Genomic DNA, 18,221 nt, shown 5'->3' with positions numbered 1-18,221 from the left:
TAAAAAAAGAAAAGAAGAACAAGAACTGCCTTAGAACCAGCCATTGTCAAAGTGCATGTGTAATAAGGAAGATCTAGCCTGCTGGTGCAAACAATCACATGCTACTGGTAAGCATGCCAGAGAATTAAAGGGCACTGGCATACAGCAAACACTAAGTTTGCTGCAAGCCAGATCTGTTGCTTCTAATCTGGAGCATTTAAGAATAGGACAAACAATACAATGCAGCAACTTTAAGATAACAAGAAGCAGAGAGCCAAGGCAACAATGACATTGAAGCAAGCGTTGGTTTGCTCTGATGGTTGGGAACAGAGCAGGTGTTTAGAAAGCTGAATAATCAATTACATGTGAATAGCTTTTGCATGGGTGAATCTCATCTCTTACTACAACTCTGAAAATATTAATAATTATCTTATGGGCAGATGATAGTATCCTGATTTGAAACTGCCGTGTAGGCATATAACATTAAAAGAGAGTGATATAGCAGGGAAGCAAACCCTCTTAATCAGAACAATATTTTGCAAATTGAGGGTTTCATTTGCCATGAAAAATAAGAAACCAAACTGGTTTTCAGAGTATCAGCCACTGTCATGCACAAGTTATTATACAAATGTAACTTCCATATGAGTGCAAATAAACATATACAGTACTCTCAAGGTTGATGTGATATGAAGGATTAGTTAGTCATGGGCTTCTCAAGTGCTCTGGCAAGACAGAAACTAGGTGTGTGTGTTTTTTTAGTAAGGGATTGTAGAGAACCTTGTACATGACACACATTTAATAGGAGTGAAATAATTGTGACAATTTGACTTGCACCCACGTGTCATAAGGTTCCCAAGTGACCATCAACTACTGTGGTGGCCAGGACACGGCAAGTTAACTGAAGATCTATTTATCCATGATTCTGGTAAGCCTTTTTTTTTTTTTCTAAAAAAAATTGTACAGAAAAACATTTCTATGAATAAACTGCTTGTAACTATAGACTGTAATGAAATGGCAAAAAATATTTAATGATGTAGACAGCTAGTGACTCTGTCCTTTCAGAAATAATTCCTGGCTTTGTGCCTTGGAAACCCTTAACATTTATCCCTGACAATATTATAGAGCAGCCACTATATTTTCTACTTTTTATCTACTTCATTTTTGCTTTGCTTCTTGATGTTAATTGTTTATATTCGATTACCAAGAACAGGGCTATATTGTTTGAAGATCAACAAATATAAATTTCAATCCTAATGAAACATAGAGTAGCCAGCAAGAATCGGATAACCTTGGGTGGTCTAAATGGATGAAGTGACCTTATGGCAGACAAAAGATGCATTGCAAGGTGGTGGGTGTGGAAGTGTTTTGAGCTGGTAAAATTAGTTACAGGAAACTCTCCTGCAGAATGGAGAAGACTAGGCCCTGTGGCAGGCAGCACCGATTCTTTCTCTATTACAATGAGTTGCTGCTCTTGAACATTCTTCCTTTGTGACCAAGGTTTGGAGAACAGATCACTGAACTAATTCACCTCCCACTTTCCGGATTGTTCAGTTACTCCTTTGTTCTATCTTTACTCATGTCAGCACAGCCAAAGGTCTATGACAACTCTGCTAATGATGTCAAATTTGTATTTCAAGGCACTGAATCCCATTTTGAGTGAGATAATAAATGTAAGTGCATTTTGAAAAGTTAAAGGATTTAAAGAGAGAAAAACACAAATACAATTTTTTTTCTGGGAGCTTATCATTCTGAAATCTTCTCTATAAGACTGAAAGACTTATATATGGCAAGTTATCAATAATATTCACCAAATGAATCAAGAATAAGCAGCGTAAGGTCTAGTGGAAAGGGTCTGGAGTCAGGAAGACCTACGTGTGACTCCTGGCATGACTGCTACCAGATTTATAGCTTTCTGTGCTTTAGTGTTCTTATGCACAAAATGAAGCTAATTAGACTTCCCTCAGAGAATTGTCATTCTCAGAATAATGCTCCATGAAGGGTAGCTGTTGTTAAATAAATTGAAGTGGAGTGGAGGGAGGACCCTCAGGGGTAATTGTAGTCTACTTTCCAGTCTATCATGGTGGGGGCCAGTAACCATTTATTCCTTATTTCTACTCACATATAGATGAGATTGGCAGGTTTGTGCAAGAATGAGTGCTGGAAGGTGGGAATAAGGAAATAAAAGGGCACATAGAGGTGGCGAAATCGGGGAGAAAGTAAACAAAGCGATGGTAAGATGGTAAAACATGCCATCAATAATTGTTTCAAAAGCCAGGACACTATTACCATATAACTTTGTCCTTGTCTCAAAGTAGCTGGATGTTTATTCTTTTTTTTTAAAAAGCGTTTCAAGGCTTTCCTTTTTAGTTCATAAATGTTTAAGTCATTATCTAGGCTTCTTCAGCTGGTCCTTAGAAAGGTAGCATTTTTATGTACTAATATTCATCCATACCTCATCTATTTTTCTCATTCATTCATTTATTAAGCTATATATTCACAGGTATTCCTACTATATGCTAGGCATTGTACTAGGGGTTTGTATGTGTGTTGGTGGGTTGGAGTGGGTAGACTTTTTCCCTTACTTTTAAGTTTGGTTTACTTAGCTTTTTTTGTTAAGTTAAAACTGAATCTCCTGAATTAAAAATAATCAGACTATCTGGGAGATTAAAAACAACAACAGATGAACTATCACAAATCTGGTAAACCAATTAGTCAAATATGGAGAGTGAAAAACATGCTTGGAATGATTTTGACTCATATAATTACCTTAGAATAATTTCTTGCGTGTCTCCAGGCAACAGCAAATTTAATAAGAATCAAATGGTGGAGTTTTTTTTCCCTTCGTTTTTCTTCTTTTTCTTATGTTGTCATAAAAGAGCAGCTTGTCTATCTCTCTGCTATGTGGTATTAGGTATGGGTTAGGGTAGGACGGCAGAAACATGTAGAATGTGATATTTTTTCATGTAGCGTACCTCACCTGTGTTTGATGAAACATTAGTTTCATTAAGGTAACATTGACCTGCACAGGTAGTTAAAAGTATTAGGTAGGGGTTAAACTTGGATGGAAATAACAATGAGCTAAACTTTGATAAATGATAACCAGTAACAAAAAAAATTATCTTTTATGTTTCTATATCAATGTTTTGGGTTTCCTTTTGAATTGAATCTTGCCTGCTCTCTTTTGAGTTAATGGAGTAGATTATTGCTTTACATGATATTGAGCAGAATACATTTTCTTGGGTTTCAGCTCCCTTTGTGGAGGAATTTTCCTTAAGTTATATGGGATGTGGCCATGGCTGTTGTGCCAGCCTACTTGGCTATTCTCTTGGCTTGGATAGTCACACAGACATCCAAGGCTTCACATATACCTTTGCCCATTTGTATCATATGTGGAAGGTGGTTTCTGACTATTTGGGGGATGAATGAAAGTTCATTAAAAGAAGGCAGAAGGTCAGAAGGGCACTTTGGAGTATTTACAAAAAAATCCGTACTAGAGAACATTTAATCACAAGTAGCTTATCCTTCCCAAAGGGAATGCAGCGTATTTGCATTATTCTCCTCGGCAGTTAACCTTTTACATTTCATGCTTATGACATTTCTGTCAGGCACTCTTGTGCTCCAATTAAAGTCAGAGGTCTTTGGACACAGTTCAAGAAGTAGAGTGTCTGGACCGGAGCTTGGTACAGGGCAGTTTGGCTAAGGGAGGTCATGGACAACTGCAAGGCAGCTGGATAGGGAGGAAGAACCCAGGATGTGAATAAGTTGCTGGGAGCACACCTCCTAAGGAGACTCCTTGGGGGGTGTCGCTGTGGGTGTCGGCTATTGGATAGAGGAGAGCAAGGAAAGTGTTACAAGATTTCCAAGCCAGGCTATACATTTGTGCTTGTGGATATTTGGACTGAAAAATCAGTGCACCTGTATCTACAATCAGGCAGTAAATGGTTCAGTGGTCGCAGTAAGAGCAGGGCTTATTTGGGAGGCAAATTGAAACTCTGTTTAAGCAAAGTGACTCAGAAGATGTTCAATAGCCTTCCCCTGGGAACATTTCCTCCCAAGGTATTAATCAGGGCACCAGGCAAAATACTCCAAAATATTGTTCCAAAGCTAAGAATGTAACTCAGAGACAGAAACCATGGAAACCTGCTTATTTTCTGAAATGTTGCCTCTTTTTGGAAGAGAAGACGACAGGATGAATAAGCAGATAGGCTTTACTTAAAGGTTATGCATGAGTCAGGGTACCCTCTGAATGTCTTTAATATGTGAAATACCCAGGTAAATGTCTACATAAAGTGGTACCTATAAGAGTGAAATTATAGCATAGATTGGAAATATAAAAATGCCCTAGAAGTATAGAGTTTACAGAATTTAACATTTGTAAAGAATTTCTGTAGGATCTGAGGCACAGTTTTATTTTTATGATTAGGACTTTTAATTAGGTCTAAAATCCTGGCTCTTTACATTAGCTGTAGACTTGTGTAACTTAACAGCCTCTGTAAGCCTCAATTTTTTCCCATCTATTAAATGTTACGCACCTAATAGGGTAGTTGTGAGAATTCAATGAAATAACATATATGAAATGTTTAGCACAATGCCTGGTCCACAGCAAATGTTTCATAAAAATTAACCCCTATGGTAGCATTCTAGCCTTTAAGCCATAAAGAGAAATCATTGATTATTTCCAAATGAAAAGAATCCTCGTCGGTGGATATTCTCAGCTTACTTCAAGAAAACTATTGTTTTTACTAGCATAAAGAAATGAGAGAACTTGGCCAAAAAATAAAAATACCTGGATAAAGATCCATGCAGTGTTGTTCTTTTAATTTAGCCTTTTAGTAGGGACTAGTATTTAATATTTTTTGTACACCTACCATGTGTCAGGCACTCTGTATTCACAGCAGTCCTGTGGAGTGACTGTAACTGTCCCATGTTACAGGCAAGGAAACTGAGACTCAATGAAATAAAAGAACGTGACCAAGCCTATGTACTATGTCAGCAGAACAGGGATTTGAATGCCAGAGGCAACACTGCTTCAGTCCTTTTCACAACGCCTTGGGAGTAAAAAGAAAGAGGTTCATGGGCAAAGTCTGGCCCTGCTATGGACTCCAAGGTAATAGCAACATTTCTATTTTGATGTTCCCATTAAAATCTTATCCTCTAGCTGAGGGGCCTGGCAGAATGGCAAGTGTCACCCTCGAGCAGGCACGTAAGTCAAGTGATAAATCACATTCAGAGTTTGGGTTACTTCGCCTGCTTAGGGAATGTGAGTGGCTCTGCCTAGTTCAACTTCATCAGTTGGCTCAATTGCTACTCAGTGCTAACAGGAAATTGTACTGATTTAGCTGGTAATAAGAGCTTCTCAAGCACCGTGGGTACTTGTTTAGGAGAAAGATTGAATTTAAAAACATGCACCTGATTTTCTTTCAGCAGCTTTACAACCATCTGAGAAGAAAATGTTCCATTATCAGGTAAAGCTGCTTTGGCAACGTGATTTTTATAATGCTGGGCAGTAGGGGAGGCTGCTTAATGCTGATAAGGCATAGATATTTTTTCTCTTCATGTGTTGTTTCGGAACATTCTGTTGCTTGTACGTTTTTAACCAGATAAACATGCCTCTATAGGCCACAAGAAAACAGAATTCTTTATTTTTTTCAAATGCATCTTTTTAGGATCACTCCTTAAACAAAGCAGTTTGCTGATTATTAGAGATACTTGTCTGTGTTAGGCATGTTGCTATTTTTAGAACATTTGCATTTATAGCTCTCTTCGTTTTTAAGCTGGAGAGCACTAAATCTGGCTTGCCTTGAGATCTAAGTTACCCTTTACTGACTCTGTGGCCTTAATTAAGTCACTTAATCTCTCTGCACCTACTTCCTCACTTGTGAAATGGAGGTGTTGATGCTTTCTTTTTAGGATTGCTGTTTTAAATGACTTAGTGTAAGTGCTTTGTAAATTATATAAATTCCTTTAAAAGCGAATCACTACTTTTATTCTATTTAAGGACTAGACTCATTTGGTGTTCACAAAGGAGTATTCACAGATTCATAGCATCATGAAGATCTAAAAGTTGTAGTGAGATGCAAGAAACTGGATAATGAACAAATATGTAATTGGTAATTTACCAAAGAGAGTAGGGGACATGGAAGGTGATCCTAAGTGTGGTTGGAGCTTTTTGGAGAAAGGAGAGAAAAGGAACAGAACATATTTCAAAGATTTTCTATAAGAGAGAATACCTTTTCAGTCCACAGACATTGCTGTGTGCCATCATTTCAAAGGCAGTGTGGGGTAGTCAAATGGGTCAGTCCCTGATCTTCCACTTCCTAGTTGTGTGAATTCCTTAACTTCTTTGAAAGAAGTGAAGGTAGTAATAACTACCCTCACCAGGTCATGAAGATTAAATGGGACAATAAATGTAAAGTGCCTGGTGTATACTATGGCTTATTAAATATCTCTTTCTCTTCCTCTTCCTCTCCCTCCTCCTCTTCCTTTTTAATTTTTGGTTAGGAAGAAGCTCTAACTAGAAGCCACTATCAATACTACTAGAAGCTTACGTGCTTCTCAGAGCATTCAGGCAAGGTTTAAAAGCAATCAGTAGAGTCCTGGTTAATACTCGGATTACTCAAAATGCTGCTCAAGCCTGTTAATGGAGTTTGTGTATATGTAGCCACTTCAATTATCATCAGATGCAGCGAAAGCTGTAGGTGTTCAGTATGTGGAAAGACTCTAAAAGGGGGTTTTGAGGGGAAGCAAGTAGGTGTCTGTGCAATGGGAAAGGTTTGCAGGGATTAAATTTAGGACTCTTTCAGAGATAAGCATTCTGTGTTGTGGAATGAAGAAAGTAATCACCCACTTAAGCCGGACTCTTGGTGAGAAGGTCTTGCTAAGGGATGCCTTGATAAGAATTGAGTTTTTCAAGCTATAGAGTTGACTTATTGGGTTATTTTTAAAATATTTATTATTTGCTATTTAGAAGCACTTCATATCTTTGAGTAAACAACCGAGGGGTTTATAAATGCAAACATTTCAATTCTATAACCTTTTAAGAATTGTTAATTTCAAAAACATCTAGATAAGGATGAGCTGTCAATGATTTTAGCTATTAAATATACAAGTGCATGCAATTAATCAAGTAAAATGGAAATCATTTGTAGAGAGGAAGCCTTTTTTCATGTTGTCAGTTTTAAGCGTAATCAGATCTGTTTGTATAGTGCAGTGAGTATGGACAAAATATGGTCATAGCACAGCTACTAAATACTAAATGTCACCAAAAGATCTGTGTTTCATATCTTTTCTATAGTCCTCACTAAAGGCAATAAATTAAAGTGAGTGAGGTTTTGAAAGTTGCCTACATTCAAAGATGTGTAGACTTTAATTTGTTGTCATGCTTATAACACAAGAAATTCCATCTTTTAAATGTTTTTCCTGTGTAGGTCAGAAAATGATCCTGGCCTTTCCCATATCTGTTTCTTTTGTGCTTTTTCGCATGTGATAATCCTAGTAATCCCATCTTACATTTGAGCTTTCCATTTTTTATGTCCATCACCTTATTTCAAGCCAAGATAATTTTAAAGTATTGCTTCTTATGCCAGCAGTCGCCTGACTGTACTGATCTCACATAATAAGCAGGAAAGGATGTTGAGAAATGAGGTGAACACCTGTGACCAAATCATCAAAGAACCAGAAAAGGGAAACTGTGACTAGAGTATTCCTAGAGAATCTTCTTTTCCAAAATATCACGGTTGTGACTGAGGAGGGCCTGAGAGAGATATGATGGAAGGACAGGATAAACACACCTGCAGACTTGTCACCTGTCCTAAGGTGAGAATAGGGGCTGGGGCTGTAAAGGACTGTTGTTTATGTACCTACCATGTGCCAGGTAGGTGCTGGTAGTTTAGCACATGTATTTTTTAATCTGATCAACAACACTAAAAGGTAGGCATTCCTACCATTCTGGAGGAAACAGTCTCAGAAGTGTAAGTCATCAATATGCATTTAAAAAATAAATCTAGTGTTGCTATACTCAGGTGATATTTACAGTAAAATTTCTATTGTGACCTTCTGGTGTGATTCCCTAGTCTTTTTTAGAAATTCATATGGAAGGCTGGCCGCGGTGGCTTACACCTGTGATCCTAGTACATTGGGAGGCCAAGGCGGGTGCATCACTTTGAGCTCAGGAGTTCTAGACCAGCCTGGGCAACATGGTGAAACCCTGTCTCTACAAAAATATAAAAATTAGCCGAGCATTGGTGGTGGGCACCTGCAGTCCTAGATACTCAAGAGGCTGAGGTTGGAGGATTGCTTGAGCCCTGGGAGCGGAGGTTGCAGTTTGCTAAGATCACACCATTGCACCCCAGCCTAGGCGCCGGTGTGAAAGCCTGCCTTAAAAAAAAAAAAAAGAAATTCAAATGGAAGATCCGATTGTGCCTCTGAAAGTCAGAATGGCATGTCTATGTACAACATGGGACAAAGTCAAAATAAAGGTAGTTGTGGAGTGTCTCAGTGAGGGCCATACCTGAAGATACTTTGTTCTAGAATCTGGATCTGGTGCTGGTCTTGTTGATTTTGCTTCTTCATCTCTTCCTGTTCTTTTCCGCTGCTGATTCCATCTAGAAGCCATTTCTCTCTCAAGGCCTTTTTCTGATGTCAGGAAACATAAAGATATGTTATTACGTTGGTCAGTAGTTTCCAAAATCTCTTACTGTTTTCAAATCTAATGAACTTCAATAGGTGACACGTTAAAGAGGAAGTATTTTCTTTCAGCGTCTTGCCTGAATAAATCTCGTATTGTCTTTCATTGTAGCCTTCTTGATTCTATTCAAAGCCAGTTTGTATGCATCTAAGTCTCATTTATACTTCAAGGTTTAGTTTGGGTCCCTCCTTTGGCATGAAGATCCCTGGCCCCCATACTCCTGGCAGCCCCATCTCGACCCCACTTTCTTCATGCCATACTGTATGTTTATCACAGTCAAAATGGGACCTCATAATATGATGTCTTTAGTGTTATTTGTTATGTATGGGTGCATATCTTGTCTCCTTAACAAAGTCAAAATCATCTTGATGCCATTTTGATATTCCCCTCAGTGGGAGCATACAATCGCTTCAGAAAACTCTTTTGTGGGATTAATTGGAATGGTGGGAAAAACAGAAGTTTGCTGTTGTGCCTTAAACATATTCGGTGTTAGTCTCAGGCTGTGTGGTAGCTGTTTATTGTTTTACTTACTTAACACCCTTTCTTTCTTCTCAGAATCTCCCTGGTTATAGACATGCTTAAGCACAAAATTTACTGATCTGTCTAAACATTGGTGAGTTTTTGTCAACTTTAACAATACACAGCAAATTATATTTCACCATATGGAAAAAACCAAAAATCTCCTCTTGAGTTTGCATGAGGAAATGAAACTCCTGGACCTGGAGTTTAAAGACCTAAGATGACTTAAAACAAATGAAAAAGACCTTTAAGTTTTGTATGGGCTTTAATTAGCATGTAGTCTACATCTCAAGTAGAAAGTGTCAGATATACTGTCATGTTATTTTCAAGGAGCTCAAGTTTCTCTTTTTCTCTTGGAATAAAAGGGCTCTCATTATGTATCTAATCTGCGTCTATAAATTATTTGTTCAGTTATTCATTGTTAATTATTCATTGGGGATTCACTACGTTTAAAATCCGTCATGAAAGAATCAGAACTTTATTTTTTGGGACTTCTTTCTCTTGTATTGAAATTTAATGAGAGCAAGTAAGAATAATTTTGTGTTTTTTTAAGGGATGCTAGAATAAATACCACTGAAATACAAATATCTCTGAATTAAAAACACATTTAAAATTAAGTTTAATTGTGATAGATAATTACCAAAGGATGGGTTTTTTTTTCCCCCTAAGGTAAAGACTTTTAAACCATTTTTTTTTAAAAAAAGAACCCCAATATAACACTATAACTTATAACACTGCAAATAAATGTTATATGGAACTATAGTCTGGAAAACAGATGAATTCAGGACTGCTCTAATTGAAGCAGTGTGGTGACCTGAAGGCTTATGGATGAACAGAACATGGTTTGAAAAACACTAGATTAAGTAAATAGCAACTTCACCCCCAATCATCACATTTGTGTTGGCCTTTTCAGAGTCTTAAGCAATTGCATGTGAATAATATACACCATAAGAGCAATTTGTATTACTGCACTCTGTGGCCAGAGGTTGTTTACCCCAGTGTTATCTTAACCATTGGTTATAGCTGTTAAGCTGTTTGTAAAAATGTTTTCCCGCAGACCCAGTAAATATTATTAACATTGGTCAATATTCAGCTCCTGGGGTCAAAGATGCTAAGAAAATTTGAATATAGCATCATTTTAATAATTTACCTTGATTCTAATTTATTTTTAATTGATGGAATTTTAGCTAATGTATAGAAAAGAAGACAGTAACAACTATAGAAGTAAGTTATACTCCTTACAAAACACCTATAAGGAAAGCTCCAGTCAATTGCATACGTGTCTCTATAAGAAACACTCAGATGGGTGGTTTTATGAGGCTGAATTATAGGGGTTAGAGAATCATTTTTTTGACGTGTTAGGTTAACTTGGGGCTACCTTCTTAATGCTTAGTCTGGTTAGAAATAATTTTAATTTTAGCCTTGTAAAACTTTGTTCATGCTTCATAAATTTTCATTTATTCCTGGCGGAGAACTCACTACCATTGAACTTAAATATAAAATATACAATTTGGATATGCAATCAAAATGATATATTGATACAATCACATATATACTGTAGTAATCAAAATGGTTATTTTGTTTTTATGTCACTGTTTATACTTGTGCTTTAATATATGAGGCTAATGAATATAATAAAATCTACTTAACAATGAAATTCAGAATTGAAAGCCATATTAACTAAATTAAAATATGTGACATGCAGGTGATAGATCTTCCTGCAGTTTTTTTTAGGAAAAGGTTTCCTTGAAGCACTTCTATATCTACCCAGAAGTTACAGTAGACCTGGAATAAAATGTTTTTCATAGACTGAATTGAGTGGACTCACGGAAATCAAACATTTTTCAGATTGAGTGTATTTTGTGTTTCCTTGTAACATGAGATTGTGATCATATTACTAGGCAGGAAGATCCATACAGAGAAAGGTCTCAGAATAGTTTGAATATTAAGATGTAAAAATGTCCCAGAATCTGCCTTGCTAGTGCATCATGGGAATGATCATCAGATTCAGGAGCTAAAGAGAATCAGAGTGAGTTACTACCACTATTTTGAAACGTGTGTATTCTAATATAGGAGGAACACTTTGTAAATGTTTATGCTTATGTTGTTTAATGTGTGTCACTGAAGTATAATGAACTAGTTTGCAGTCAGGAAGGTGGAGACAGTAGTCATGAAAACCAGGACAAATGGAAGAAGAAGAAAATAAGAGACAGACTACAGAGGCCAATAGAGCTTTCCTAACTTGGTGAACACATTGTAGAGTTGTTTTTAAAAATACTTTTGCACATTTTGAACCCTATTTGGGAATTATGCCTTGTTGCTGTTTGGTATAGCCAACTATTTTCTGCAAAACGTAGAATACACTTTACTGAAACAGCCACTCTTTCTTCTCTGTGCCCTGTGCAGTTGGTGCCTCCCATAGAGTGTTTATCACAGAATCAGTGTCATTATGAGTTTACGTATCAGTTACCATTTTAAGGACACAGGCCAAATTTCACTTATTTTATATTCTTAGTGTCCAGTTTGTACCTTGTATATAATAGGTACTTAATAAATATTTGCTGAATAAGGCCCTATGTACATCCATATAAATTCTACTTGATCAATTAAGACTCAGCTTGAAACACATACCTTTAATAGTGCCTTCTTGACCACCCCAGATTAAAGAATACGTATACTGTGGTTTAAATTAAAACAACTATCCTTTATCTTGTTTCTTTAATCTCGAATTTCCTAAATTAGGACAATGTGTCATTTCCCCCAATTCCCAGCCCTGCTGCATGCCACACATACCACTTTTGGCCAGTGAACAGTTTGGGAAAGTGGATAGCACTTTCAGGCAGAGAAAATGGAAACCTTTTGCTCCAGGTATAAGCATACCTGAACCAGAGTGCACTACTGGCAAAGGAATACAGACAGGATTTTGGCACCGTCACTTCAGGTATGTTTGTGCAGTACACACTCTGTGCAACTGTATATGGCAGACCAAAACATGATAAATGTTTTGGTTGAATTGGATTGGAAGAGGTCTCCTGTGTTCTGGAAAGCAAACCAATAAGGAAGATGATGTAGTACTTTCCAGACTGTTTTTGACAAGTGCTGAAATGAGGTGCTACCTCAGAAATGGACCTTTCAGTGAGTCAGGGCTTTCAAGTGAAACTTACAATACTTTCTAGAATGGACTGAGGGGATATTTAAATATTCTCTTTTACTGTGAGCTCCGCTGTTTTGTGGTTACCCATTCTGCAAAGATAGCAATTGCCCATTCTCAAGGATAGCTAGAGAGCTGTCAGTTTACCCAGAAGCAGGAAGTAGTTCATTGGGAGATCTGGATTGTATGAGTAAATTGTGTGCATGTGTGTGTGTGTAAATTGTGCAAGTGTGTGTGTGTGAGAGAGAGAGAGAGGAAAGGAGAACAAATGACCTCTAACTCCTCTTGTTTTGGAGTTAGAAATGGTCCATCTAAAACACTATTCTACATTTGACTGTTGACTTCATTTGAATTGCACTGAAACAACTTGGCACTTTAAAAAAAATTTCATTGATTTTTCTAGTACACACTGCATTTCTTGACTATGTATACTACTCATGTAAATTAAGTTTGACACATTGGAAGGGCAGCAGACTTAGTATGCTTTGAAATTATCCATTAAACATCGGAAATGTCAACTTACTTAGAAGCAAAGAAGCAAACAGAATCCAGAGAGCTGGGGCTAATTGGAATCTTAAATTATGGTTGTTTTTTTTTTTTTTTTCTTTTTTTTCCAGATGTAGATATGTACTTGTTCCATTAAAAAAATGAAGTCAGTTGCATTCGGCAAGTTAATTTAAATTTGTAGACCCTGTGAGTGTGCAGCCTTGTATCATTAAGGAGATTCATTAAATCTATTGATAGCAGCCCTGACAGATAAGTAGTTTCCTGCTTGGGTCTTTTCACAAGGAGCTCCTGTTTGTCATTTGCTTGCATCCTGTCACTAAGCTAAGTAATAAAATGTTAAACTCAATGTGCTTTAATTACAAAGTGACCACACCCAGTGAAAGATGTAAAATCTGATTTTAAACATGGAGAGTTATTTTTGGTTATGATCTCATGTTCTGTCAAAACAAAATAAAACAAAAACCCAAAGCATGCTCAAACAACATTGGGCTCATGGCACTGAGCTTTTAAATACAAGCATCCTCCACCATGCCAGACGCTGTTCTGCACCCTGGGGGAATGGCTGGCCTTTCATTGATTTCAAAAGGAACTTCCTAGCTGGATCCACTCCCTAGGGATGTTAAGCAAGACTGTGAGCAGGGCCAAATTCTCAAGGCTGAATTCTCAAGGTTACTCAAGAAAATTGGGAAACTCAGTAATGAATAATGAAAGTAAGAAAATGATGTTTTCAACTTTGCACATGTTTGCTAGAAGGTATTAATCTCATATGCAAATATTACCAGCTTGTTGGACTCCCCTGTGGTTATTACCATATTAATCAAACGATCTTCGAATTTTTTTTCTTTCCTAAACATTTTTACTATTGAAATTTGAGTACCATTAGAATTTTTGAATACAAAAATCATTGAAATGAAATTAAAGTTATAAGTTACCTTCAAATGCTGGTGCTTTAGTTTGTCTTCCTCTATTTTCAGACGCTTCTGTGAGATTTCTTCCTGTATTTTTCTTTTATCCTGAAATAAAAAAGTTACAACATATTTTATTTTTAAAATTTGCTTAATTATGTTTTCTTAGGGTTGTTGTCACTATCCGAATGGCCCATTAGAGATATTTTCTTGGCATTGGTATGAAGCTGCTTTGGAAACTCCTATTTCAAAGGAAAGGAGAGGAAAGTGAGACATTCAAAGCATTTTGCTTATGGGAAAGAATATGAAAAGGTACTTTTCCAAACAGGGCTTAAACATCCTTCTTCACTCCCCTTTTCTTTCTTGCCCATTAGTCTAGCAAGATTGACCTACTGAGTGATGTAGTAGAACAAATGAATTGTAAGGAGAGAGTTTTGAAATAGACGTGAGGAAACATCGTGAGAAGAGAGAATGGTCCTGGTCCAATGTTGAAGAAACTTCTGGGTGAAAGGACTCCTTATGTGGAAAAACAGGTCGACGGATGAATCATTAGGAAACTAGGAAGCTGGGAAGTGGGACTGTTTCCTCCTCTTGTATAGCCTGCTGTGGGAAGATAGAGGAAAAGAGTTGAGATAGTACTTCTTCTTTTTTTTTTTTTTGAGACGGAGTTTCGCTCTTGTTACCCAGGCTGGAGTGCAATGGCGCGATCTCGGCTCACCGCAACCTCCGCCTCCCGGGTTCAGGCAATTCTCCTGCCTCAGCCTCCTGAGTAGCTGGATTACAGGCACGCGCCACCATGCCCAGCTAATTTTTTGTGTTTTTAGTAGAGACGGGGTTTCACCATGTTGACCAGAATGGTCTCGATCTCTTGACCTCGTGATCCACCCACACTAAAAGGACTTTTAGCTCCCATAAAACAAAACTCATGAAGATATATTATATCTTTCACCAAGTTTAAATTATGTTACCTCAAACAACCCAGAAAGCATAACTACTAATACAAAAATGTTGTGCTTTTAAGAAAATATAGCAAATAATATTAAGTAGACAGCCTGCGTTTGACTTCTGCCTCCTCCGTGTACTAGCTCTGTGTCTTTGGATAAAATCCTTAACTTCTCTGTGCCTCAGTAACCTCATCTGTAAAATGAGGCTGCTGAGAGTACCTACTTGATATATGTAAAAGTTTCTAGAACAGCGCTTGACACAGTGCTCTAGGCATACTTAATAACATTAAATAAATAAATATATAACTTGTTAATCACCTAGAAAGTGACACATTAGATCTGACAGTGCTTGCATTAGCTTGAAATGTTTGAGAGATTCTTTGGAATTGTTAGAGACACTTGACTAGTCATGCAAAAAGGTCTTTATTTCCTCATTTTTTATCAGAGGTGACATTCTTTTCCATCTTATATGTTGGTATTAAATTTGCTTTCAAAATTCAAAACTCCCAAAGGATAAAATATTGTTGCCAATGAAGACATCCAAAAGAAGTAGGCAATTAAGGTAATTTAGAAGAAGGAGTTCAAAAAATATTTTGCAGCATTATTGAGATACGTGCATCGCTTCTTGATGTGACTATTTTGAAGATAAAAACTCTTTTTTGATGTATAAGTTCAGGTACATTTGTTGAAGAAAAGCAACATATTGCTCTCCAAATGTATACTGTGTTTCTCTCTGCATGTAAGAAGAATATATGACTTCATCAGCTTATTATTGCTATTATTATTACTTTTGAGATAAGGTCTCGTTCTGTTGCCCAGGCTGGAGTACAGTGGCACAATCACGGCTCACTGCAGACTTGACCTCCTGGGCTCAAATGATCCTCCCACCTTAGCCTCCTGAGTAGCTGGGACTATAGGCACACACTACAATGCCCGGCTATTTTTTAATGTTTTGTTGAGACTAGGTCTCACTATGTGACTCAGGCTATATCAGTGTACTTTAAAAATTTCGCGTTTGTTTTGAAAAAAGGAAAAAAAAGCTAGGCAACAGGCATGGATCTTGAGAATAACTTCTTTCTTTGGATGAAATCTGGCCATTAGTATCAAAAACTCTGAAAGCCTCTGTGAATCAATTCTTCACTATCTCTAGAGGCTGTTCCTGAGCAAATATTAATTATATTTTAAATTCATTATGCCAAACATTTTGGTAATTATTTTTCAGGCACCATTTTACTTAATACTTATCATAACAAATAGACGCTATGATCATTTCCATTTACAAAGAGGAAATGGAAGTTTAGGGGGAAATTAACTCAGCCAAGTTTTTATAATTGTCAGAGTCAGGATTTGAACCCAGGCAGTCTGAAGTTAGCCTCCACACTCCCAGCCATTTCATGGTGCCATTCTCTGGAGTGGAAAGTTAATCAAGCTAGTCTCAACTTCTGCCTTTGTCTTCTATATCATGAAGTACTGTAGCCTGGAGGCAGCACTAGAACAGCAAGCACTGAATGTGACATCTCATTAGCAGGGAGCACATTTGTAGCTCCCTAGATGCTGGTGCTATAACTAGCTCTCCATGAAGAACCCATAGAGAAGAGCATGTTATGTGTAGTGGACAGGGATTACTGAACCCAGCAATGCCTCCCCACCCCTGCTGATCACCAGTTTGGGCTGGTTTGCCATTTGGGCTAGTTTCATCCTGGGGTTAGTAATCAGGTAATTGAAGCTGTGGGTAGAGGCATGGCATCCGATGTGTTTTGGCAACAACAGGCTTATACAAGGGTTGCTAAGGAATACTAATGTTTTGTTACTCCGAGGTAATATGATGCCTCTCTTATATCGGTCTATGTAGGAAGGAAGGAAATTTCATAATGTTATAGGCATGATCCTTTTTTAAGATAGGTGTACTTTATCCTCATAAGATATTCATCAGCAGAGAGTTTTTGTTCCTTCGTCAAATTTCACTGGACTCTGTTAGCGTTAATGAAAAACAATATGACAATAACTTAGTTTCAGTACAGCAGAATAAACTACACGTCAACCTTAGGTCGTTTATCTAGCTCAGTTGCTAGTGTACCAGAAATTATCAGAGTCAGCTAATTTCTTCCCAGCTTTTCATGGAGTAAATAAATGTGAAATGCCATCTGCTTCCCCAAATTTCCCCAGAACCTGGAGCACCTCTATAGATAGCTGTTGCAACCTGGCACATCAGACGTCACTGGTTATTAATGTAAGCGTTATGAATAACATATTGTTGCTTATTTCTCAATGTTCAACTACCTTGACTTTTTGTTCAATAGATTTTGCCTAGATTTTTAGCTGTGAAAGCCTATTTTAGCAACTGACACCCACAAATTTCAGTCCGTAAAAGGTTATCTCTGAATTATTTTGAAAATTAATTTATTCACCTTGTACAACTATAAAGTTATTGTGACTATTAATATGATCCAATGATATTACCATAATCACATATTTGATAAAAGTAAGCACAATGATTAAGAGTGTAAATATTTTAGATATATCATTAACAATGAGCTAAATTCTAATATGCCTAATCTTGTCAAGAAGGCAGAATTGATCCTGAGTTGATTATTGATTTATTCAATACTTAGCTACTTATGTACAAATGCTATATTCAAGATGACATTAGGAGTTTTGCAGGGTTTTAAAATTATTTGGTAGATGTGCGTTTACATTCTTATTTTTTGAGACAGCATCTCGCTCTGTCACCAAGGCTGGAGTGCAGTAGCATAATCATAGCTCACTGAAGCTTCAGTTTCCTAGGTTCAAGTCATTCTCCTGCCTCAGCCTTCTAAGTAGCTAGGCCTACAGGTGTATATCACCACACCTGGCTATGTTTTATTTTATTTTATTTTTAAGAGAGACAAGACCTTTCTGTGTTGCCCAGGCTGGTCTCAAACTCCTGAGCTGAAGCAATCCTCCCACCTTGGCTAAAGAAAATCATTTGTGCAAGTAACTGTAGTCTAGAAAATAAAGTTATGACATGTAATAGCTTTTTTTAAAAATTTTTTTGAGACAGAGTCTTGCTCCATCATCTAGGGTGGAGTGCACTGGCACAATCTTGACTCACTGCAACCTCTGCCTCCTAGTCTCAAGTGATTCTTGTGCCTAAGCCTCCTGAGCAGGTAAGATGACAGGCATGCCCCACCATGCATGGGTAATTTTTGTATTTTTATTAGAGATGGAGTTTTGCCGTGTTGGCCAGGCTGGTTTTGAAATCCTGGCATCAGGTGATCCACTCTAAAGTGTTGGATTATAAACATGAGCCACCGCACTGGCCAAAATGTAGTAACTTTAGTAGTAACACATGTTATCACTAAGGCACTAGTAAGGTACAATGCAGGTTGAGGGGAGACAGGAGGAGGTTGTTCCTAGCTGATGTCATAAAGAGAGGTTTTGGTGTAACATCTGAGTGGAATATTTTGGGTAGTTACAGTGGGGCTGGAGAGTAGGGGGAAACAGCATTCAAGTCAAGGGCTTGATGTGAGCAAAGGCCTGGAACCAGAACA

The 18,221-nt window shown here is 37.4% G+C and overlaps 1 protein-coding gene across 2 annotated transcripts in view; it reads right to left on the bottom strand.

The window, feature by feature from the left end:
• The window catches only part of PALMD (palmdelphin), a 50,480-nt gene that overhangs the window by 18,160 nt on the left and 14,099 nt on the right, over nucleotides 1-18,221 (bottom strand). For both annotated transcript variants that reach the window (XM_032262926.1, XM_032262927.1), the window contains exons 3-4: nucleotides 13,775-13,855; nucleotides 8,489-8,613 (exon numbers count right to left, since the gene is read on the bottom strand). In XM_032262926.1, coding sequence (XP_032118817.1) covers nucleotides 8,489-8,613; nucleotides 13,775-13,855 — 206 coding nt within the window. The remainder of the gene's footprint in view (nucleotides 1-8,488; nucleotides 8,614-13,774; nucleotides 13,856-18,221) is intronic.

The sequence above is a fragment of the Sapajus apella genome, unplaced genomic scaffold (genome assembly GCF_009761245.1).
Source record: "Sapajus apella isolate SASKATOON/1434 unplaced genomic scaffold, GSC_monkey_1.0 scaffold133, whole genome shotgun sequence".
NCBI classification, from domain to species: Eukaryota; Metazoa; Chordata; class Mammalia; order Primates; family Cebidae; genus Sapajus; species Sapajus apella.
Note: the sequence above shows the minus strand (reverse complement) of the source record. Positions and strands in the feature narration are given on the sequence as shown.